Below are 26,140 nucleotides of genomic sequence, written 5' to 3'. Positions count from 1 at the left end.
TTGAGCTAATACAGAGGGGGAAAAACAAAACAGAATATAGTGTTAAAGTTGCAGAAAAGTGCAGTGCAGGTAGGCAAATAAGGTGTAAGGTGCAAGAGTTTATCTTTATCATAAAAGAGGTCCATTCAAGAGTCTCTCAGTGGCAGGATAGATGTTGTCCTTAAGCCTGATGGTGAGTGTTTACAAGCTTTTGTATCTTCTGACTCATGGAAGGGGGGAAAAAAGAGATGGGCTTTTGAATATATTGGCTTCTTTAGGAAATTGGTGTAGACAGGATTCAACTGAGAGCAGGCTGGTTTCAATGTTCAAAGTAAATTTATTATCAAAGTACATGCGTATATGTCATCATATACAACTCCGAGGTTCATTTTCTTGCGAGCATACTCAGTAAATCCATAGATTAATAACCATAACAGAATCAACGAAAGACCACCCGACTTGGATGTTCAGCCGGAGTGCAGAGGACAACACACTGTGCAAATTCAAAAAGGAAGAAATAATAATCATAATAAATAAATAAATAAGTAATAAATATCAAGAGCATGAGATGAAGAGTCCGAGTCCTTTGGTTGTGGGAACATTTCAATGATGGGCCAAGTGAAGTCGGGTGAAATGATCCCCTTTGATTCAAGAGTCTATTGGTTGAGGCGTAATAACTACTTCTGAACCTGGTGGCATGAGTCCCAAGGCTCCTGTACCACCTTCTTGATGGCAGCAGTGAGAAGAGAGCATGTCCTGGGTGGTAAGGATCCTTGATGATGGATGCTGCTTTTCTGTTTTCATGGTAGAGTGGGCTGCAATCACAACTCTGCAATTTCTTCATGTTTTGGGCTGAGCAGTTGCTATACCAACCTCTGTATCCAGATTGAATGTTGTCCATGGTATATCTATAAAAATTAATGAGGATTATCAGGGACATGCCATATTTCATTAGCCCTCTGAGGAATTAGGGGTATTGGTGTGCTTGCTTGACCCGAGTGTCTGTGTGGTTGACTAGGATAAGCTATTTGTAATATTTATAGCGAAGAATTTGAAGCTATAAACCTGCATCATTGATATGTACGGGGGCCTGTGCTTCACCCCACTTCCTGAAGTCAATGGCCAGCTCTTTTATTTGTTGACATTTGAGGGACAGTTTGTTGTCTTAACACTAGGCTCTCTATCGCCTTTGTTCACTCTTGTCTTGTCATTGTTTGAGATCTGGCCCACAATGGTGGTGTCATCTGTGAATTTGTCAATGGAATTAGAGCAGAATCCTGCCACACAGTGGATTAAACGATTTAAAGGAATTGGAGATGAATATTCATCAAGTGAAATGAAATATGGAAGTTTTTCTTTAAAGGGTTAGAGCTGGTGGTTGACAATTTTTTAGAATCAAATTGTTTGAAAGTGAGAAATGTTTGTTCATGGCTTGATCTTGCGCAACTTGTGTCCTTCAGTTCCTATTCTGCCTTTGCATAATCTCCCATTTTTTTTTCTAAAGATGTTTTTAGATCACCATAAGTCACACTACAGACTTGTATAAGGTAGTATCTCATACATGGTTTCATACTTCTGATAACCAAGATTTGGCAATGGTTATCCGGTTATCCTGCTCATGGGAGCTATGTTTGTATCACCATTGGACCATAGATGCCTCCACATACTATAAGTTTCCAAATGAAGCCCTATTTCACATCCTTAACAGATAAGTTATGGAACTGATAACCATTATGTTGTAGAAACAAAAGTTCCTATATGGAAAGGGCATTCTCAATTTAGGCTTAATGCACTAAGTTGTTTTGAAACATTAAAAAGAAAACTCCTTAGTTTTTAAAATCTTTTCTTGAATTTTGTAGTTCAATCAAACGCAACATCAGAATACTATTAGCCAGCGGAATATTGCACGGCAGCGATCGGCTTCATCTGTGTTTCCATGGCAACAAGATCAAACTCCAAGTCAGCATGCCTCGCATTCACTGGAGACCCCATTAAAGGGTGTTGCCATGAATCTTCAATGGGAACAGGAAGAAACTCCCTTCAAGCACTATCCCAAGTCTTTGCAAAGGGGAAACCGTTCCATAGGATGGCTTAATAACAACACGGATAGCTCCAAGCAGGAGGAACAGCTGAAACTACAAAATCAAGGTAGTGTAGTGATCGCAGAATAAAAATTTCTCACAATGAATCATTAGGAAATTCCTATTATGAAAGGGGAACTGCTTCCTGGATCTTTATGCATATACAGTAAAGTACAGCAAGATTCTATTCATTTTTCAGAATTCTCAAAGCAATCTTGATACTCATTAATCCAGAGTATAGCCAGAGTTGGGGTTGGATGTCAGGAACACTGGGGAGTTGAGGGTATGGATAGGTTTGCGGCCACAGCAAGGGTTGGGAGTACTTGTATGAAACATAGAAACATAGAAAATAGGTGCAGGAGTAGGCCATTCGGCCCTTCGAGCCTGCACCGCCATTTATTATGATCATGGCTGATCATCCAACTCAGAACCCCGCCCCAGCCTTCCCTCCATACCCCCTGACCCCCGTAGCCACAAGGGCCATATCTAACTCCCTCTTAAATATAGCCAATGAACTGGCCTCAACTGTTTCCTGTGGCAGAGAATTCCACAGATTCACCACTCTCTGTGTGAAGAAGTTTTTCCTAATCTCGGTCCTAAAAGGCTTCCCCTCTATCCTCAGACTGTGGCCCCTCGTTCTGGACTTCCCCAACATCGGGAATAATCTTCCTGCATCTAGCCTGTCCAATCCCTTTAGGATCTTATACGTTTCAATCAGATCCCCCCTCAATCTTCTAAATTCCAATGAGTACAAGCCCAGTTCATTCAGTCTCTCTTCATATGAAAGTCCTGCCATCCCAGGAATCAATCTGGTGAACCTTCTTTGTACTCCCTCTATGGCAAGGATGTCTTTCCCTCAGATTAGGGGACCAAAACTGCACACAATACTCCAGATGTGGTCTCATCAAGGCCTTGTACAACTGCAGTAGTACCTCCCTGCTCCTGTACTCCAATCCTCTCGCTATAAATGCCAGCATACCATTCGCCTTTTTCACCGCCTGCTGTACCTGCATGCCCACTTTCAATGACTGGTGTAGAATGACACCCAGGTCTCGTTGCACCTCCCCTTTTCCTAATCGGCCACCATTCAGATAATAATCTGTTTTCCTATTTTTGCTTCAGTTTACTTTGATAAACTGAACATACAAGCTGAAACTCAGCTGGTACTTCCTGATCTTTTTTAAACACACCAGATAAGTGATAAATATATTATATCACAATGTAGAATGTGAAAAGAATCGAAGTATATGCTCTGGGGAATTCATTAGGAGTAACATTCAATGGTAAAGAAAATCTAATCCTGCACCACCAAAGGTTGCTGGTTTCTCAGTTTTACTGTAGCTTGAAGACTATGCACAGTGAACATGGACTTATTTTTAAAATTCTTGCAAATTGGAATTGTGATGATATTTTGCAGAATTTCCAAATTCATCAAGTTCTGTTGCTTCAATCATTGGTAACATAGCCAGCTAAAAATTAGAATTGATTTATCCTGATGCAGCAATGTATGCTGAGTCCAAGTTTATTAGAAACACTGTATAAGAGTATTTTTAGCATTTGTTTTATTAATAAATTGCTAATTGGTAAATTTTGTCTAGTAACCAAATATCTTCTTGGACGTCAGTTGAAAATAGGATTCCCAGCAGTGTGGATGAGCAGAAGGACCTTGAGGTACGAATTGAGGTGGAGGAACTTGTTGATCCACAAGTTGATAGGCTGGTTAAGAAGTTGTGTGGTGCGCTGGTCTTCATTAGTTGGGGGATTGAGTTCAAGAGCCATGGGGTAATAGTTCAGCTCTATAAGACCACACTTAAAGTATTGTTTTCAGTTCTGGTCACCTCATTCTAGGAAGGATGTGGAAGCCTCAGAGGTGGTGCAGAGAAGGTTTATCAGGATAATGCTGTGATTACTGATCGTGTCTTATGAGGAAGGTTTCTGCGACGAGAAATTTTCTCTTTGTTGCACTGGAGGATGAGGCGTGGATAGTGGACAGCCATTATCTTTTTCCGAGGGCCGCAATAGCCAATACTACAGGACATCCATTCAAGGTGGATGGAGTAAGTTTAAGGGTGATGTCAAAGGTAGGCTTTTGTTTTTACCCAGAGGTGGGTGCATGGAACACACTGCTGGACATATGGTAGAGGCTGATACAATAGGGTCACTTAAAAGACTTTTGGGCACATAAGTGTAATAAAAATTGTTCTCCTGCGCTTCTCTTAAGCGTGGCATAAAGTAATGCAAATTAAGAATTCTTGTTAATGGATTAAGGTGGAAGTATAGCGTTACTTTCTCTTCAGTTAAATATTTCACATGCCTTAACAATGTTAACCATTTTCTTCTTTTTGGTATGGTAGTATCTAATATACAATTGTGATGAGAGGGTCTTATTTTTAATTGAAGAACTGCAAACCAAAGTTTTGGATCTGGAACTTCGACTTGAAGCTCAGGAGAAAGAAGTGAAAAATCATATGAGCAAGCTTCATGAAATTCAATTCCAGTTTGAGAAAGCTAAAACGGAGCTTTCAGAGAAAGAACGCAAACTGACTAAGAGCCGTGAAGAATTGACCAAAGTGACTACACAGTATGAACAAAGCAATGCCAAGGTATGATGGGGCAAAGTAATTTACATTATTTGCTTAAATTCCTAATTTGTCAGCATTTTGGGCTTGGATACAAATATTCTCTATTCTGTGACATGACTGTCTCTTGTTGGTATATTTTTATTCAATCTTTAAAGTTTACTTTCGATGTACATTTTTGAAATAACTAATTTTAATTTAATTTTGCCCATACATCTTTGGAATGTGGGAGGAACCCAGAGCATATGTAGGAAACCCACATGGTTATGGGAAGAATGTACTGGACAACAGTGGAAGTTGAACCCTGGTCGCTAGCATTGTAAAACAATGTACTAACCACTACGCTACCATACTGCCCCAGTGATTTACTATGCTTTACTGTAATATACATTGTTAAACAATTTTGATGTCTTGGGTTTATATTTGTAACATCTATATCCAATCCAAATGGCAGATAGAAACATGTTTCGTTTCATTTCATTAAAATAAACTTGTACCTGCCTCGGGGTCATTCAGAACCTATACTAATTGTCTCAGATACTCTGAGCTCAGACTCTACTCCATTTGACTGTTCTTACCACTTATTGTGTAAATGGTTTTTTTCCCTGAAATCTTCATCAGATGTATTAGAAACTATCTTGTATTTACATAGAACATAGAATAGTATAGCACGGTACAGGCCCTTTGGCCCACAATGTTGTGCCGACCCTCAAACCCTGCCTCCCATATAAGCCCCCACCTTAAATTCCTCCATATACCTGTGTAGTAGTATCTTAAACTTCACTAGTGTATCTGCCTCCACCACTGACTCAGGCAGTGCATTCCATGCACCAACCACTCTCTGAGTAAAAAACCTTCCTCTAATATCCCCCTTGAACTTCCCACCCCTTACCTTAAAGCCATGTCCTCTTGTATTGAGCAATGGTGCCCTGGGGAAGAGGCGCTGGCTATCCACTCTATCTATTCCTCTTAATATCTTGTGCACCTCTATCATGTCTCCTCTCATCCTCCTTCTCTCCAAAGAGTAAAGCCCTAGCTCCCTTAGTCTCTGATCATAATGCATACTCTAATCCAGGCAGCATTCTGGTACCTCTCCTCTGTACCCTTTCCAATGCTTCCACATCCTTCCTATAGTGAGGCGACCAGAACTGGACACAGTACTCCAAGTGTGGCCTAACCAGACTTTTATAGAGCTGCAGCATTACATCGCGACTCTTAAACTCTATCCCTCGACTTATGAAAGTTAACACCCCATAAGCTTTCTTAACTACCCTATCTACCTGTGAGGCAACTTTCAGGGATCTGTGGACATGTACCCCGAGATCCTTCTGCTCCTCCACACTACCAAGTATCCTGCCATTTACTTTGTACTCTGCCTTGGCGTTTCTCCTTCCAAAGTGTACCACCTCACACTTCTCCAGGTGGAACTCCATCTGCCTCTTCTCAGTCCACTTCTGCATCCTATCAATGTCTCCCTACAATCTTCAACAATCCTCTACACTATCCCCAACACCACCAACCTTTGTGCCGTCTGCAAACTTGCCAACCCACCCTTCTACCCCCACATCCAGGTCATTAATAAAAATCATGAAAAGTAGAGGTCCCAGAACAGATCCTTGTGGGACACCACTAGTCACAATCCTCCAATCTGATTGTACTCCCTCCACCACCACTCTCTGCCTTCTGCAGGCAAGCCAATTCTGAATCCACCTGGCCAAACTTCCCTGGATCTCATGCCTTCTGACTTTCTGAATAAGCCTACCATGTGGAACCTTGTCAAATGCCTTACTAAAATCCATATAGATCACATCCACTGCACTACCCTCATCTATATGCCTGCTCACCTCCTCAAAGAACTCTATCAGGCTTGTTAGACACGATCTGCCCTTCACAAAGCCATGCTGACTGTCCTTGATCAGACCATGATTCTCTAAATGCCCATAGATCCTATCTCTAAGAATCTTTTCCAACAGCTTTCCCACCACAGACGTAAGGCTCACTGGTCTATAATTACCCGGAATATCCCTACTAGCTTTTTTGAACAAGGAGACAACATTCGCCTCCCTCCAGTCCTGGTCTCTAATTTGAAATCCTTGGCCCAAGTCCATCTAGCCTTTGCCAAATGAAAACACTTTTCTACCTATAAAAATCCTTTATTGCCTCATTAACCAGTTACCTCTTGGCTTTGTTTTATGACCCATCTTTTGCATCTTTGAAGTACTCTGAATCCTTGAGGGACAGAGAATGGGGACGGAATGTTGAGCTTAACACATTTAATCCAACCATGGATATTCATGAACTTTTAGATATTTTAAAAACGGAAATTGGGATGCAAAATATTTTCACTTCTTATCTACTTTGTGAAAGAGGCTAGTAATTGTTTTCTATTTCACCGCAGTCTTTGTAGACTATGGTGGGATCTAGCTTTGCAATTCTGAGTTTTCCAGTTGTTTTTTTAAAATGTTAGCTGAGCATCCAAGAACATGAAATAAATTAATTGGCAAACACATTGCTTCCCATGGGGTGAAATAAATTGTAAATCAGTAGTAAATTGTTTACACATCTTGTGGTACCACAGCCAAATAATATAATCCTGAAGCAAATTGGTTAGCCGTGATTTAAAACTGAGACAGTTTGAAAGTAGTTACAGAACAGAGTTGTGAAATTATATTAATGTCAACATTTTCTACCAGCATCAAAAATTTTTAAAGCAATTTAAAAGAAACATAATGGATGTCCTTTATGAATTTAGATTACTTTGTAGTTTGCTCTCTCTTGCATTACAAACAATGTTAATGACAAAATAAATTACAAAATAATATAAATATCTATGTCTCTCTACTCTTTCTAGTGTGCAATGGTTGAGCAAAAACTAAAGCAGGTGTCAGACGAGCTGACTTGCTGCAGGCAAAATGCTGAGAGTACACGGCGCAATGTTGAGCAGAAGTTGAAAGACAAGGAAAAGGAATTCCAAGAGGTAATCAAAATATAGTTATAAAACTGTTGCATTAATATAATTGCAGACAAAAGCTGCACAAATAAAAACATGTTCTTATTTGATATGAAGGTTGTTGCCATAGACTGAGCAACTTCAGTGAGTTATACTGGCACGTGACTTAGGACCAGACCTTGTGATGAATTTCATTCAGCTTTCTTGTGTGCTATCATAATGGTGTTATTTCTGTTAAAGTTTGGATGGCAAAGAGGCCAATGTGTCATGCCATCTACCAGTAGTGATCATAAATGATAAAAGTGATCAAATGTAGCCTGTTTTGAGATCTCTCAATGTATATTAAAGTGATGTAACCTCCAAATATTGCATGCCTCTTGAGCCAGAGTTGATTGCATAAATCACTGGGCTCACGCCACCAGTCAGCACCGAGCTTGAAAGGTGCAATTAGCACGCATGGAAATGAGAATCAACTTGATTGGCATTCTGCCTCCAGTGTGGTTAGGAGGCATGAGTTAATGACACATCATTATCCCTGTTCGGTTTCTTGAGAGAAAACAAAACTCCTGTGGTATTGGTAAACGTGTCCTGTTTGGGCTGTGTTAATAAATGACATTTCATTTGTGCTGTTCATATGTGGCTGCAGTGATGTGATGTTAGCTATTTACATGAATTTTACTACAAAAAACTTGCACTATGATTGATTATACAGTGTGAATGTTCAGATAATATGTCTAACTGTGGGGTCTAGTATTTTCAATTGTGAGTTTAATTGTCATTCAACCATACATATATCCATGAGTTCAGCCAAGTGAACAGCATTATTCCAGGGCCAAAGTGTAAAACACAGTACCAACAGTGAAACACAGCACAGGCACATTGAGCACGTATAAAATATCAGTAAAATAGTGTCACACAAAAAACATAGTCCAAGTCCTTGAGTCCATGAATGTTGAAGAAATCTACCGTCGAACACAATACAGCTTGTCTTCTGCAGAGTGAACACTGGGGGAGGGCAGCACCAAATGCAGCTTGGACGCCACGCCACACCACCTCTGCTGGAGCGCATCCACTCTGATGCTTTTCTCCTGGTGGCTGTAAACAGGCGACACTGTGGGATGAGGTCCAGTCCTTGCTATGACCGAGGCCGTGCAGCTCCCCCATTGTCCGCCCCTACTATCCAAATCAGTGAATTTGACTTGCAATATTCCTCATTAACAATGCCGTCAGGGTCTTGCAATCACAAGGAAAGTGACTAAGATGATCACTGGCTATTAGACTGCACACTACCTTTGCACACCGACTCCTCTACTGCCTCTCTGACGCAGGCAGCAGCACGATCCACACCGTCCAGCTTTCACAGGTATTGATCATGTCAAGAGGCTTTTTCCAGAGGCTGAAATAGCTAACATGAGGGGGCATAGTTTTAAGGTGCTTGGAAGTAGGTACAAGGGGGAATGTCAGAGGTAAGTTTTTCATGCAGAGAGTGGTGGGTGCGCAGATGCACTGCCAGCAAAGGTGGTGAGGGGGGATACTACAGGGTCTTTTAAGAGACTCTTGGATAGGTACATGGAGCTTAGAAAAATAGAGGGCAATGCAATAGGGAAATTCTAGGCAGTTTCTAGAGTAGGTTACATAGTTGGCACAACATTGTGGGTTGAAGGGCCTGTAATGTGCTGTAGATTTCTATGTTCACTTTCTCTGCCAACGAGCAACGAGCAGCTGATGGGGTAGACCTGTGGTATTTTAAGTTCCCAATGTCCAGCAAGATCTTGTGATCATAAAAAATATGTTTAAAAGGATAATAATAACTAGAAACAGCTGCGATCAACCGTGCTGACATCTTGCCGGAAGGACTATGTACTTATTTAAATATTTTTTAAAAATTAATATTATTAATAAATTCTCAGTGAATGTAGTTAACATTGGATTACATTGTCATAGGGTTATGCAAATACAGATTTTTGGTGTGGTGGAATGTGAGTTTTATGCTACTGTTGAAATAAAATGATTGAAGCCTCAAAGCTATCTGAAGGGGAGAGAGGTGAAGATGGTGTGTGTGTGTGTGGTGCAAAAATAGTTCTGCAGCATTGCATAAATGATCTGATTAACAGAATGGGTGATAACTCTTCCCACTTCATTTTCAGCCACTGTCATGCCATTATTGTTGATTGTGGTGCAGAATTTATGTTCCTACTTTAGTCTTTTGGTGTATGTTAAATTCCTGTCTGCGACAAGTAGAGTGGAGCACCTCTCAGTATCTCACTACATGTGAAAAAGAAGCTTTTGTGAAGACTGAGTCAGTATAATGTGGGAAAATTCGGAATTTTGAATGTAAATATTTACAGCTTGTTTATCTGCATGCAAGCACTGTTCATCCCTTTGATATTTAGTATTTGAAATTGCAAGTGTTATTTTTTACTCTGCAGGAAATTTCTCATCATCAGCACTCTCTAAGAAGCCTAGATCAACAATTCATCCAGACAAAAAATAAACTGAACCAGGAATTGCAACAAGCTAAAAAAGACTACAATGTTCTGCAGTTAGATGTTGATAAAGTATGTACTTTTGGATTTAAAGTTATTGGTTCAAGTCTTGTTGATGGATACAATTGCAATTTTTGAATTAATTACTGATTTGAACTCTCCAGCCCAATTGTGACCTACTAAGCATGTATGATAAATTATTCTCGTTACACAATAAAGCCAACGTTTACTCCTATTCACACAATAGATAAACTTCGGACCCAAAAGGCACGATGCACTAGAATTTGTCAACATTTCTTGCTGCCTCGGTTAAAGCACTGCAGCAAACATAATTAAAGACCCCACCCACCCCAGACTCTCTGGCATTTATCCCCCTCCACTGGGCATAAGATGCAAAAACATAAAAGCACATACCACTAGGATCAACGACAGCTTGTCTACTGCTGTTATAAGACCATTAAGTGATCCCTACTACAATGAAATGGACTCCTGGCCTCTCAATCCATCTCAATATGAGCATGCACTTTGTTTGCCTACACTGTACTTTCTCTGTAGCTGCTCACTCTTTTCTGCAATGTTATTGTTTGATCTTGTTCTACCTCAATGCACTGTGTAATGAGATAATCGGTATGGGTGGCATGAAAAACAGTTTTTCACTGTAGGTTAATACATACAACAATGATAAACCAACTTACCATTTTAATTTGAACACACCTATTTCCATTTGGAAAAACTATACTATATGTCTCTTGTTTACTTTGATGTTTTTTTGATTACAGTTAACAGCAGGCAAACAGAAACTGGAAAAAGAAATGGATGAAATCAAGCAGCAATTACGCCAATCAGATCAAATTCAAAAGGCAAATCAGTCGAAGGAAAATGATCTGAAGAAAAAGCTTGAAGTGAGATTTAGTAAATTATTTAAAATATATCTTGGAAGTTCTGCTTTGTAATTTTTTTTTAAAAACTCAAATTCTCTAAGCATCAAATGGTTTTCCCTGATTGAATGGCCATTTGCATAGAGATATAAACCACATTTGAAAAGCGAGGAAGACCAAATCACTGACACTTAATAAATCTTGTATACCAACAATGACTTGCAATTCAATAGAGTTTTTAATGTGGGCAACATCCTTTAGTAATGCATAAAAGGATAAAATAATGAGTGAAAGCAGATTATGAAGGACAAAGCCATCAATGGATTTAGGCAACTTGAAACAAGGCGGGAAGCTGGACAGGTTCAGGAAGGGAATTCTAAAGTAGCAGAGATCAGTAGTGGAGGACAAGAGGGCTGACACTTGAGAGCTCATCTGAAGACAATTGGGAGTGATAGGGAGAAGGGATCCATTTTAGAGTGGAAGTGACTCTGAAAGATTCTTCTTAAATTTTGTATAAGGGGTGGTGACAGCCAGTTGGTGTTACAGGGCACATAGTTGAAAGTTGAATTTAATATGAACAATGAATAATTTTGTGGAAAAGGGGATTAGTACACTTTGGCCCAATTAAGTTGCTGCTCTAATTAGCTGACATTCTATGGAAATAGTTAAAAGGTATAAAACAAAAGTCAAACTATTGTTTAACTGAGTAATAAATTATGTAGTTAAATGAAATACAAAATAAATTAGAACATCATTAATAATACTACCACAGTACGATGAAACTCTATTAGTTCCTAATATTTATTGATGGAGGAATTCATCTAGTGAACACTGCTATATTCTTTTGATAGACTAAATTGACAAGATCAGCACAAATGCCCAGTGCAGATAATAGACTGCCTTCATATCATACAATGCTTTTGGTGATTATGTCTTCCAAATGTTCATTTTCATTGTAACATTCAAGATGATTGGCGATACCTTCAAATTTTTCGTAGTTTTCCTAACTTGTTGAAGTAGTAAAATTGTTTCATTTTCACTCCCAGCTGTTTCTGGCATCTCCAAGCTTGAATGCTTGAAGCATGCATTGAACAAAGCAGTTTGAATAGTTTATTTCTTGTCAAGTAGCAGTAATAAAAATCATTAATTTTTGAACACAAACGCTTGCAACTGTTGCAATTTAAAAACTTTGTTCTAAGCACAGTGTAGTGTCCAATAACCATACAGGTGCACGTGACTGATACTAGTTAGAAACTGTTTGGCAGCAGTCTCCTGTCCCAGCTAAGCAGCATAGTGTCTCAGATAAATGAAGGGAATCCTGGCTATGTTTTTGATTAGTTTTTGTTCTTTAAGGATTGCCCCAGATAAGCAGCTGCACTGATTAACCGATGGCCCAATTAGCCAGAATCCACTGTAATCGGAAGTTCTTTAGGAATGCATTCCTAAAAGCAAAATGCTGGAAGCATCACTGGGAAGAGAAACAGAGCCACCTTTCAGTGAAGGGACTTTCATCAGAGCAGGGAAAAAAGTAAAGCATCTTCCCCTCCCACCACCGTCTCCTGGACGGATACAGACAAGACACACACTTGGCAGTTTTAATATACATACAATTACCCAGCTCTGATGAATTGGGTCTTCACTTGAAACATTGACTGTCTTTTTTGCCTTATTGATGCTGCTTGGCCTGCTGAGTGCTTCTGGCATTTTGCTTTTTGCTTGGATTTCCAGTATCTTTGTACTTCAAATGAATTACTCAAGCATCCAGGTGGCAGGGGTGAAGCTTTTAATGGGGGAAATGGACAGATGCAGAGCAATGATTGGTTGCATCTGGAATTTTTCATTTTCCATTTTTTTTAGAATTTGTATCAGCAATGAGGTGTACAATTCAAAATGATTCTATTCCATTTTCAGTTTTTTTTAAAATTGTAAATTTGATATAGAAATGAGCTTTAACCATTTTCTTCTGTCAGGATGTTCAGGAAGAAAGAGATGGTCTTAGAAATCAGCTTCAGCAGAATTTTACACAAGTTCATAAACTGGAAAATGAATTACAGAAGACCAAACAGGAGTTTAGCCGTGCCAGCACTTATGGTGAAGACTTGAAAAGTAAAGCTTTTACTTTTTAAATACTAACTCAGTAATATTCACCAAGGTCAAGAAAAAATATTAACTTAATCCATTCCAATTCTGGTTTATTTTATGAACAAATGTTTTAAGAACTTGTTTTTGTAAGAGAACATTCAATCCACTGCCGTGAAATTCCACAAAGAAGATGTCCAGCTGAGGGACTATGATTGCATAATTATTTAAATGATGACCAGTCTTTCCTTGCATTGTTGGAATTTGATTGGTTTCCATGACAGTGAATGTTTTACAGTGATTCCCCATAGAGTTGACTGTCATAATTTCATGGCCAACATCTGTACCTTCTGACATATGGAAATCTAAAATGGTAGATTCCTTCTGATGGTGGGAATAAAATTAAAAATAAAAATCACCAGCTGAGAAACAGATTATTCAGATGTGATTTTGACTGCCCAAGTGTTTCTTAGGGCTTTATCCGGACCTCCTTATTGAGTTAAAATCTCACCAAGCAAGCAATAGCAAAGCCCACAAAGAGACCGTAATCTGCAGTACAACAAAAACAAATCATTCACCCCGACAAATTCGACGTTCAACATTCTTGACCCTTATAATTGCAGCATTATGTCAATAGCACTTATTTTTGTACCTAAACTAAGAATCTCCTAGAGTTCCTACTATTAAAGAATGTCATTGCAAACTTTAGTAGAATGCCTGCAGTTTATCCTGTTATCCTTTGCTGAGCTTCATGACATTGGAAGCCAAGCATTTCCTGAAAACGAAGGGAGGAAAATTAATATAATGAATCCTTCATTTCCTAAAAGGCATGATAATGAACAGTAATGGGGGATACTTGATAGTTGGTCTTCAGAGCTATATAATATCAAACAAATAATAAATTGCTGGTTCTTGAGCTATTTGTCACTATAATTTCTAATAATTGAATTATTTTTCTAAATTCTTAACGATAGAAAGTGTTTAAATTTTAAATGTAATGATACAAGCTTACAACTGTGCTCTCAAAGATCCATCCACACCTGTATCCCCTTTTTATGATGTTGACTTCTGTCAGATATCACTTCTGTCCAATAAATGTGTTGACATGGCGCTGGCTGAGCAACAAATCATATTAAACTATCCTCACAACAGAGGTTCTTGGGGGAAGGAACTTGTTTTTCAAATCCTTTTTACTAGAAATTTACTGAAATTAAACAAAAAATTCCTTCATATTTTTAAAATATTTGAGAAGATGATTACCCTTAACTTTTTATTTGACCTCTGGAGAACTGGACTGTAAAATGGCTTCATGAGCAATTTTAAGTTAATTGGATTTCGTGCCACAAACTCTAATATTTCAGAGTATTTTACAGTTTATTAATACCTTAGTTCTTTGATTCAACTGATTTCCCTTGATTACCGAACAGAAGGCTGTAAAATAGTACAACCCTGAGGAGAACTGAATCACTAATAGTTACTTGGGGATATCAATGTTAAATTGCGGGTGCACGGAAATTACAAAATTGCTTTGGCTTCCTAGTGTGGTGATAACAAAATTGGTGAATTTACGGTCATTTGAACTAAATCTGAATCAAAATGTTAGCTACAGGTGGTTCTGATGATTCTATTAAATTGCTTTACAAAGCTGATTCATCAGGATGCCATAAACAATTGAGCAGGTATTATTATTGGTCAATAATAGCCCAAAATAAGGCATGTCTGAAATAACAGGTATTGATAGGTATAAAAAAAAGTGCTTTTTTAAATGGATATATTAGATTTTTAACTTGGAGGAATACCTTCATCGAAGCAGTTTAGAAAGTGCAATTTGTATACATTGAATGCGTGCAAGAATACCTCCTTCTTTGAAGTTTTTGAATGTTTAACTTGCCATTTGCAAGACCAATCAAACTTCATTCTTTTCTAAATTTAATTTGCAGAGAGATATCTTTCCTTTTGATCTCTGGTCTGTGCCATTCATATTTTTATATTATCTCTTTCATATTTCTAGGTAAGATCAATGCTCTGGACTTTGAATTAAAAAGTCTTCAACAACAACTGGATGATCAAAATAGATCATCAGGTATAACTGTGGAAAACCTTAAACAGCAAATTTCAAAGATGAAAATGGAGCAAGACGTTGTTCAAAAGGACATGAAAGAGAAGGAAAGGAGTATTGAGCAGTTGAATGACCAGATTGATAAAATGGAAAATAAGACTGAAGGACTGCAAAACGACGTGCAGCTAAAGGAAGAGACATGTCAGAAACTGAAGGAGGAGAACAGTTCCCTGGCTCAGTGGAAAGCTGAAAACGTCCAAGCTTTAGGTATCTTTCAGCATGAAAAAGAAGAGCTGCAGAACAAAATTAAAGAATTGGATCAGAATCTTGAATTTTTCAAGAATAAAAATCAAGAGCAAGAGGCAAATCTGGAGGTTTATCAAAACAGGACCGAAAAGCAATCTGAAAGACTGAAGTTACTTGAAGATGAGAAGCAGAATTTGCAAAGACAGTTTGACGATGTCAAACAAATGCTAGACAACAAAACATTGGAATTACAGAAAGAAAAACAAGCCTTTGAAGAATTCATGATAAAAACAAAGCAAGATAAACATGATGTAGAAAACCTTAACCTGACTATCTCTCAACTTACATCGCAGGTAGCTGAACTGGAGAAAAGTCTGAAACAAGAAACTAATAAGGTTTTAAAACTCGAAGAGTCTCAACGTGTATTTAGTGCTGAATATGAAAATGTCAGTAATATGGCCAAATCAAAAGATGACTTGATAAATCTAAAAGAAACTGAAATTTTGAATTTAAAAGACAGCATATCACAGGTCACACAGGATTTTGAAGTGCAACTTGCCCGGATTGAAACTGAGAAAAAAAATTTAATGCAAGAACATGAAAAGAGCATGCTTGACAAAGTTGAAGTTGAGGTGGCAAGAACAGCACTAGAAAATGATATTATTGTCCTCAAGGGAGAGATAACTTCACAAGATTCCTTGCTGAAGCTTGAAAAGCATCTTCGATCTGAGTTGCAGAGTAAATATGAAACAGTACTAAAGGAGAGGGAAGAATTGGAAGAAAACATTGAGGAGGCTGGAGAGAAATATGAGAACTTAAATGTGGAGCTGGGGGAAGAAATTAATAAACTAAAGATGCAGCAGGCAGTATTGCAAGCTACGGTAGATGAGAAAGATAAATCTATCCAAAATTTTACACAAGAACTTGAGAGCAACATGAATAATTTGAAATGTTTGCAAATGACCAACAAAGAGTTGGAAACAAAGCTGGAAGGTCAACTTCTATTAGAGAAGTGCATTCAGGAAAAAGAAGAGTTAATTAGTTTGAAGGAAAAGACATTAGGTCAGCTTTCTGAGGAAAATGAGGAATTGAAGGCTTCTGTTCATAATTTAATGCAGGAGAAGATAGAGCTGAACAAAAAGAATTCTGCTTTTGTTGATATGATGAAGAAAGAAGAAGAAATGCACGAAGCGCTTGCAAAATATAAAGAAGAATCTGCAAGTAAGGACATCATAATTAATGATCTTAAAACTCTGTGTGAAGAACTAATGGCTAAACATGGGTTGCTGGAAAATACTGTAGAAGCCAAAGAAAATGCTATTACACAATTAATGGAAAAGATGAATGAGGGGGAAAGTAGGCAAAGTGAACTGATGCATGAGTGTACTGTGCTAGAAGAACAAATAAAGAATCTTCAAGACAAATGTACTGCTGTAAAAGAAAATAACAATTTCTTGGAACAACAATTATGTGAGCAAGCAAATGCATTATTAATGAAAAATGCAGAAGTAGAGAAGTTGGAAAGAAAGTGCACAGATGCTTCTGTTGAATATAATTCCAAAATTGCAGATTATGAGGCAAAAGTTAAAGCATTAGTTGAAGAAATGGGAGTCCTGCAGGGACAAATGGAGAAAATAACAGAAATCGATCACTTACAAAAAGAACTTGCAGAGTCCAATGCAAGACAGAGCAAAATACTAGAGGATTACAATCAATTACTTCAGGACAAAGAACAATTGACACAACTGATACAAAGTCAAACTGTAAAAGAAAATATTTTTGAAGCAAAAATAGAAAAACTTGAAAATGATTTGGCAACAGTAGAATCTGAAAATGTTAAAAGCAGTAAGCTAATTACAGAAAACAATATAATTTTAGACCAGTTACGAGATACAATTATAACTAAAGAAAATGAACTTCAGAGGCTTCAAGCCCAACTTCAGCTTCTTCAGATGGACCTTGAAGATAAAGAGGCCTCATTAGAATCTTGCTTATGTCAATTAAAACAATTACAGACTGATGATAGAATTTTGGAGAGCAAGTTGCAGCACAGTGAGGAAAATAGGGTTGTTCTGGAAAAAAAAGTGAGCACAATGCAGGAAGAGATGGAAGCTATGCATTTAAAAATTAGAGAAAGCAAGAATAATGAAGTATCTTTGCTGGAAGAAATATCTTGGCAGAAGCAAACAACTGACCGACTGAAAAGTGAATTTGAAAAGAAAGAAAAGGATTTTTGTTCCTTGGAAAACCAGCTTAATGCAAGCCAGGCCAAAGAGAAGCAATATCACCAAAAAGAAACAGAGATTTTGGATCTTCAGGATAAACTGTCTAAGTCTGAAACCAACATTATTGAATTAAGGAGTCAAAAGAGTAATTTGGAATTTCAACTGGATTCATTACAGCAGGAGTTAAATGCACAAATGCAATCTACTTTGAACAATGTCAAGAACACATTGCAACTAAGTGAGGAGCAAAGAGTTCTTTTGCAACAGGACTTGAGTAAGATGCAGTCTGCACTCCAAGGGAGTGAGGAGCAAAGAAATTCTTTGCAACAGGAATTAAGTAAGGTGGAGTCTGAGCTGCAACAGAGTGAGGAGCAAAGGGTTCTTTTGCAACAGGACCTGAGTAAGATGCAATCTGCACTCCAACAGAGTGAGGAGCAAAGAAATTCTTTGCAATCGGAATTAAGTAAGGTGGAGTCTGAACTGCAACAGAATGAGGAGCAAAGAGCTCTTTTGCAACAGGACCTGAGTAAGATGCAGTTTGAGCTCCAACGGATTGAGGAGCAAAGAATTCCTTTGCAACAGGATTTAAGTAAGATACAGTCTGAACTGCTACAGAGTGAGGAGCAAAGAGCTCTTTTGCAACAGGATTTGAGTAAGATACAGTTTGAGCTTCAACAGAGTGAGGAGCATAGAATTCCTTTGCAACAGGATTTGAGTAAGATACAGTTTGAGCTTCAGCAGAGTGAGGAGCATAGAATTCGTTTGCAACAGGATTTAAGTAAGGTGGCGTCTGAGTTGCAACAGAATGAGGAGCAAAGAGCTCTTTTGCAACAGGACCTGAATAAGATGCAATCTGCACTCCAACAGAGTGAGGAGCATAGAATTTCTTTGCAACAGGACTTAAGTAAGATACAGTCTGAACTGCAACAGAGTGAGGAGCAAAGAATTTGTGTGCAACAGAATTTGAGTAAGGTGCAGTCTGAGTTATCACCCAAAATTTTGCATTTGACTGAATGTTCACTACAGAAATTAATAAGTGGATGTGAAAACAATATTCAGTATGAAAATGAGGATATGACAGCAGATATGCATACGGACCTGTTGAATAAAGTGAATTTAACCAAACAGAGTACTGATGCACATGCTTCAGATTTCACCAAGTTAAATGAAAACATGATTATGCCCCAAGAAATAAGGCATCAAAACATACTGGAAGAGGAGGCGGCTTGCAATATTGCTAAGAATAATTCATTATGTGGAAACAAAAACACTTTGAGCATAAATGAGAAACATAATGATGCTGTGGAAGAAATGAAGGCAGAGTTATCCTTGTTACAGAGTAACTTGATTGAAGCTCAAAGTGCCTTATCTGGAGCAAAGATAGAGAAGGAAACACTCCAAGCTCAGTTGAGAATGCTTGAATCCTCATTAGAAAGTGCTCACCTTCATGTATCTGAACAGAAAGATTATTTGCAGCAGTCAGAGAAGATGATTCAGGAACAAGCTAATGAACTAATTTTACTGCGTCAGCAGTTAAAGGAGAAATCGGCCAACCTGAATGACCAAGCTGCTGCTTCTGATGAAGATACTGACTTGAAGGTGAAAAGTTTGCAACTGGAAATTTGTTCTGAGTCTACCGAGCAGTCTGTTGCACTGCTGCAGGAACAACTGTTCAAGCAGCAAGCTGATGCAGATGCAAAAATTCAAGCTTTGCAACATATAATAACTACAACAAGACAAGCACTTGAATCTCTAAAGCAACAGCATTCATCTGAAAGAGATGAATGGCAATTGAAGTTAAACAATCTAACAACAGAGATGGAAAATAAATTGGCTGCACAGAAACAACAGACAGAATTGTTATCTGCAGAGCTAGAAGGTGCAAGGATCCAGCTCCAGTCTCTAGACCTCAGTTCCCAATCACTGCTGAATGCTAGCTACTTTTCAAAAGAGGATTTGCCACAAAAGGTGAATAATAAAGTAAGTAAGCCATGATAAGCATTTTTTCCCAGTTATGTTTGGAAGCAGGGTATCTTTGTGTCTGGTTCTGAATTTCACCATGGGAACAAAGCATTTCTTTCCTGGAGTGATGGTCAGAAACAGCAATTAAACTTTTAAAGCTAACCCTATTAACTACCAGGGCCAATTGCAGTGCTCCGCCAGAATGAAAGAATTTGAGCCTATGATCTCTCCAACAATGAGGAAAGCTGAAATTGTATTTATTTACGGGATGTTGTGGGAACATTGGCAGGAATAAAAGTGTTATCAGCTTACATTCGCTCTCAACATTGTGCATCTGGAAGAAATGAACCTTGAGAAGGAATTGCAAATCTGATAGTTAAACTTGCTGACAATACAAAACTAAGTGGTTTTACAAATTCTGAGGATAACACGAATAAACTGTTCAGGGACAGACCTACTTTACATGAATGGGCAAGAAGTCTGTACGTGGGGGAAAAATGTGCTAAAATGGAATGAAGAAAATGAGATATTATCCACTTGGAATGTTAAAAATGCGTGAGACTACACAATTGTGATGCTGAGGGATTTGAAGTTCTTAGTATATGAAACACAAAATTCAGGTACAAGCAATTCAAAAGATCTTTATTTGCTAGGGATATGGAGGTTACAAAGAAGTTTTGATTTGCAGTTTGCTAGTGTGACCACACTTGTGCTGTGGTGTACTATGTGCTGTTTTGGTCTCCATATCTAAGGAAGGATTTGCTTACATTGGAAGTAGAACAGGAAAAGTGGTTCCTGGAATATAGGATTAACGTCTGGAGAAATATTAATTAGCTTTGACCTAAACACAGCAGAGGAATGAGAGGTGATCCCATTGAAATCTAAAAGTATCTGTAAGGGATTGCCAAGTTGGATCTTGAATGCTTTCTTAAGTGGGATTATTTTGAACAAGGCAGTTTCAGAATATGGCTCTTCCATTTCAGACAGGGAAGAAAATTTCCTTCTTGGGTGAAGACCTCACCCCGAGATATTTGGAGGCAGGGTAATGTAATATAAGGCCAGCTGGTGGCGTAGTGGCATCAGCGCTGGACTTTGGGGTGGAAGGTCCTGAGTTCAAATCCAGCCGGCTCCCATGCACGCTTTCCACCCATGCTGGGTTGAGCGTCGAGCTAGCAACTCGACCTCGTAAAAAAGAAATTGCCCGCTACAGAAACATCAACAGCAAAAAGTTGATGGCCTTTGCTCTCTCGTGAGTTTAAAGGCAATTTCTCTTTCTTTCTAATGTAATATATTCATGGTGAAGATGTGAGGCATTTAAGTGGCGTTAAGGATTAAAGGAAAGAGTGGACAAGTGTTGTTGAGGCCAAGATTGGATTAGCCTCATTCTTACTGGGGCACACAGGGTCATATATTGCTGCTCATAGTTTTTGCATTCCAGTTGGTAAATTAGTTTGAGAAGTTAGTTTGTGCATGAATGATTTTTGTGCTCAATGAATTCTGGTATTAAAAGTACCACTGGTAAGTATGTGAAAGAAAGATCAAACTTGTATTTATGGACACTTTTCACAATTGAAGTGTTACAGAGTCTTCTTAAACTGAATAGAAGCTCCATTTGATAACACTGGGCAACAATTTTTTTCAAAAGTGTTGCTTCCTCAGAATTTTTTTTTGTTTATGATAGAGGGCTTGAAGATGAACACAGATATAATTTCAGACTACTTGTATCACGTAGGAATTTGGAGAAACAAGAAATTAACTTTCATTGAATATAATGTGTTTAATTGCATAATGGTGCTGATGCTTTGCAATAGTTCAACTAAGTTAAAAATATCTTGTTAATGATTTTCATTTGTACTCAGTGTCTGAGGCTTCTCGCTTAAATGTCCAACAATAATTCGCCCGCATTGATGGATTCCAGTTGCCCTGTAATCTTTTCTCCATGACCGCAATGTCCTGGTGAAACCTTTCACTATGCTCGTTACTAACAGCACCAAGATTTGCAGGGAAGAAGTCTAAGTGGGAATGCAGAAAATGAATCCTTAGTGACATGTTGCATTTCATGGTTTTATCTGCTTGAAGCATGCTTTCAACCAGCTGCATGTAGTTTGGTGCTCTGTAGATGCCAAGAAAAATTTCAACAACTTCCTTGAATGCCTTTCATGTGATTTTCTCCAGTCCCACTAGAAGTTCTTCAAATTGCCTGTCATTGATGACCTGTTTGATTTGTGGACCAACAAAAATGCTTTCCTTAATCTTGGCAACAGTTATTCTGGGAAGCATCTGTCTCAAATATCAAAATCCTTCATAGAAATTTTTGTGCCTGGTGATAGCAAATTCCATCCTTACTGTCCTGAACCCAATAACTATTACTAAAACCTGTCCTGCTATGCAGCAGCCACGTCACCTAAGCATGCCCACACATGCCTGGACAAGATAGGACATTTTCCAGCTTGCATTGTAGGCAACATTTTAATTGACTTGAATTATGAATTGAAATAATAAACATAAGATTATTAAAAATGGTGCGTTATAGGGAAATTTCATGGTGATTTTCATGGTGATTTTCATGATCAGTAGCCCAAAATTCATAAGATACACCTAAAGGTATTCAGGAAGCAAAATCTTTGTTGTCCAGTGTAATTTAAGAAAATACCAAAATGATCTTGAATATGGTTTGTGCTTTTATCGCATTGCCACATATTGTGGTGTGCAAGTACGATATTTAAGTTTATGTAAGCAGCCAGTTATGTATATGTTTACCTGGTCTGAAGAGATGGAGATTTACTATTTGTATTTTACTAATTGCAACTACTTTTGTTTTTCAGCTGAGCCATACTAGTTCAGAAAAACAAAATGAAAGCACTATAGTTGCAGATAAACTGGATGTTGTTAACGTGCTAACTATGACCCCTGACAGTAAAGTACAAAGTTCCTCAGAAGAAAAGCATGAGTTGTCCTGTGACCATACCAAATCTTTTGATGACAATGGAAACCTTAGCATGGTTACTAATGAACTGAATGAAGATGGTGCAAACCACCAGTACATTGTTAAACAGATATATTTAAAAGAAGAGAAATTGAATGACCCAGGGAACCTTCATCATGAGGCACCAATTAATGCACAAGTACAAATGGGGCAGGAAAAGAAAAAAACTACTGAAGTGTTACTCAACGAGATGGAGGGTTTGCATTCCAATCATCAAAAAGAGCTATTTTTCAAAGCTGCTGATACGGACTTAAAAACAAAAGTGATGATTCTTGAGGATGAGAACCGCTGTTTATCTAATGAACTGAAGTCCTCTGCTCTTGAAAATCAGGATCTTTCTAACAAAGCAAAAAATCTGGAAGAAGAACTTGGTGATATGAAAACGCAGTTGCAGGTGGATGAAAGTAAAATTTCTGAAATGGCCAAGATCTTGGAGAGCCTTGAGAAAGATAAAAGGGACAAAAATGAACAGTTCCTTGAGCTTGAAATGGAACTGAAACGTACAAAGTCAAATAAAGCTAATTTAGAAAATCATATCCTGGACCTGGAAGATGACCTGGATAAGCTTAAGACCAAGAAGCATACTTTGGAAAAGGAACTTGAATCAGCTCAACAAGTGTTTCACCTGCAGGCAGAGAAGCTGACTGAGCTTGAAGCAAAAAATATCAAGTTTCTTCAGGATCTTGATACCTTCACTGAAACAAATGAGAAACTAGAGAAAGCCAATAACAGTTTGAAGATCAAGGTAGAAGAGTTTGAGGCTGAGAAGATATACAATGCTAATACAAACAGCTTGCTTGAAGCTGAAATAAGAAAGCTAACTAGCCAGCTACAAACAGTCGCAGATCGAATGGAGCAAGCTTTGAAAGAAAAGGAAGACTTGATCAAACAACTCCAATATCTTGAAAATAATGCTAAGCTTGGCATCAAAGAAAAGGAGGAATTTCAAAAGCAATTGAATCAATTGAAAGAGGAAAACTTGTCCATGCATGAGCAGACCAAAGATTTGCAAAACAAGATTAGTGTGATAGAGCTTGAAAATTTGAAACTACTCCAATCATTGGAATCCTCTTTGTTGGAAAAAGATGAAGTTGTATCAAAATTGACCTCCACCAAAACAGAGGTAGCAGAAATGCGGCATGCTATTGAGAAGCTGAAAGTTCGCATTGAAGCAGATCAGAAGAAAAGCCTGGACGTGGCTGCAAAACTCAAAGCGAGTGACCGAAAAGCAGACTCTCTTCAGGATAAGATTGAGGCTCTTGAAAGGGAGCTTCAGGCCTCAGAGGGAAATACAGAGGATTTGGTAATGCAAGCTGAAACTGCAAAGGAACAAGCTGAAGTATTGGAGGAAGAGAAGAAGGCTATTGCTGAGAAACTAGAGCTTTTGGTTGTAGAGCTCAATACCTTGTCCTCTGACAAACAAAATCTAGAAAAGCAACTACTGCAAAATCAAGAGAAGTTAGAGGATCATTGTTCAAGTTTGTTAAGAAACTCAGAAGCAGCTGAAAATGAAAAACTCAAAATGGTAGAAATCTATGAAAGTTCTATTAATGAGCTACAGACCCAAATTAGCCATTTAAATGAAAAGTTGAAAACCTGTCATGAGGAATTGGAAGTACTTAAAGAAAATGAGAAGAATCATATTGATCAAAATTCATGTTTGGAATGTGAAAAGGTGCAGCTATCCAATCAACTTCAGGAAGTTGCTGGCTTAAATGTGAGTCTCCAATCAGCAAACACAATGCTAAATAAGGATCTTCAAGTACTTCAGCAGAAGTTAAATGACCACATGGAAGAGAAGGAGAAACTTCAGCAACAAGTCACAGATTTGGAGAACCTGAGGCAAAAGGACTTAACAGATTTGTATCATTTGCAGACTGAAATGGAGAAGTTAATGAAAGAATGCCAGAACTTACAAAAGACAGCAGCTGAATCTCAGCAGGCAGCACATGATCTATCAACTAAGCATAACACAATGCTAATCACTATGGAAGCTTCTGAAAAGCAACTAAAGGAAGAAGTACACGCTGCTCAGTTGCAGGCTTCTGCACTTCTCGATCAGGTATAAGAACTTCACCAAGACCATTTCACTTTCCCTGGTCAGAAAATTAATGTTTAATTCTAACTAAATTCATTTTAAAATACTTGATGAAGAATAAGGCCTGTGTTTATTTTAACAGTAGTTAAAATATTTTTGTCTTCCCTATTTCTTGTAATTGAGTTTTTGAAAGGTAGATGATATGGCTCAGTATAATTGTTTTCTGTTGGTTTACCCAGTCATTACTCCTTTAAACTTAAAAAAAAATAGAATATTGAAAGCCACTGTGTATCTTTTAATGTTAAAGTTTTATTTATTATTGATTTGTTGAATCCTGTAAAGATATGATAGAGAGTGGAAACACAAATACATTTTTCTGTTTTCCTTTTGACTGGTATTTATTTTATAGAACTGCAGAAGATAGGACTATTCCTTGTTTATTTGGAGAATTGGTTAACTAATTCTGTAGTTACAATGATCTTTTATAAAGATTAAGAAATTACATGTTCACGTGAAAGGAATTACCCATTAACTGTACAAATGCTATTTCTAACATTGCTACAATATTAATAATTAGTGCATTATAATTTTACTGTAAGAAAAATATTACCATCGTCCTTCAAAAGTATAAAAATGTCAATGCTTTAGCGCGATGGATGCAATGAAACATTCATAGATTCCATCCTTTATATTTTCAGGTTAATGCTGAGCCTCGAATTTTTAAATTTAATTGACAAAATGAATCTTACTTTTAGATAAATATAAAATGAGTGTTATCAATTGTTTTTAAAAGCTAGTTACCAGAGGGTAATACTCTTAACTTTGTTGCTTGTTTATCTTGCAGCTTCTTCTAAATTACTTGGATGAGATTAAGAAATTGTTTCCACTGGCATGCTAGTTTTTAAATGTGAGGACAAATGTGTTGTATTACATCTTAAGTGGACTTGTATAAATACATGTACAGACTCTTCCAAGTGAATCTTTTGTGATATGAGAATATGTGGGGAAGCAACCAGATAGTGTAGCATTTCACTTTAATTATTAACCATAAATGTTCTCTCTTAGGTAAATGAACTGACTGAGAACAATAATAAACTGCAGAGTGATTTGACCATTGCCAATGAAAAGATTCTGCAAATACAAGAAGACTTTGATAACGAAAAGAATTTAATTTCAGCACAACTTAAAGAGTTTAGAAGCCAGACTGAAAGTTTTAAGGTCAGGTTTAATAAAATTTCAACAATTTTGTTGTTTGATATAAAATCTTTAACTTTGTAATTGAATCTACAAAACAATATGAACAGTCTTGATATATTTTACTGATATATTTTGATATACTTTAAAAATGTACACAAAACTTCCTTAGACTGGGAAGAAAATAAACAAGAGTGAAAATACAAACATAAGTATACTATTTATAGTGGAAGAGATAAATAGTCATTGATTTGCAGTGGTGCTAGAAAGTTTGTGAATCCTTCAGAATTTTCTCTTTCTGCATAAATATGAATTAAAATGAGATCAGATCATCACAGAAATCCCAAAACTAGATAAAGAGAATCAATTAAATAATTAAGCACAAAAAATTATACATG

General features: G+C 37.6%; 1 protein-coding gene across 1 annotated transcript in view; it reads left to right on the top strand.

Moving 5' to 3' along the window:
- Positions 1–26,140, top strand: part of cenpf (centromere protein F) — a 65,653-nt gene that overhangs the window by 19,370 nt on the left and 20,143 nt on the right. Inside the window, exons 6-14 of the mRNA XM_072265125.1 lie at positions 1,839–2,127; positions 4,461–4,663; positions 7,491–7,616; positions 10,019–10,147; positions 10,855–10,977; positions 12,924–13,059; positions 15,044–19,542; positions 22,350–24,572; positions 25,614–25,766. Coding sequence (XP_072121226.1) covers positions 1,839–2,127; positions 4,461–4,663; positions 7,491–7,616; positions 10,019–10,147; positions 10,855–10,977; positions 12,924–13,059; positions 15,044–19,542; positions 22,350–24,572; positions 25,614–25,766 — 7,881 coding nt within the window. The remainder of the gene's footprint in view (positions 1–1,838; positions 2,128–4,460; positions 4,664–7,490; positions 7,617–10,018; positions 10,148–10,854; positions 10,978–12,923; positions 13,060–15,043; positions 19,543–22,349; positions 24,573–25,613; positions 25,767–26,140) is intronic.

Source organism: Mobula birostris, chromosome 8, assembly GCF_030028105.1.
Source record: "Mobula birostris isolate sMobBir1 chromosome 8, sMobBir1.hap1, whole genome shotgun sequence".
Classification (NCBI taxonomy): domain Eukaryota; kingdom Metazoa; phylum Chordata; class Chondrichthyes; order Myliobatiformes; family Myliobatidae; genus Mobula; species Mobula birostris.
This window is presented reverse-complemented; position numbering and strand designations above follow the sequence as displayed.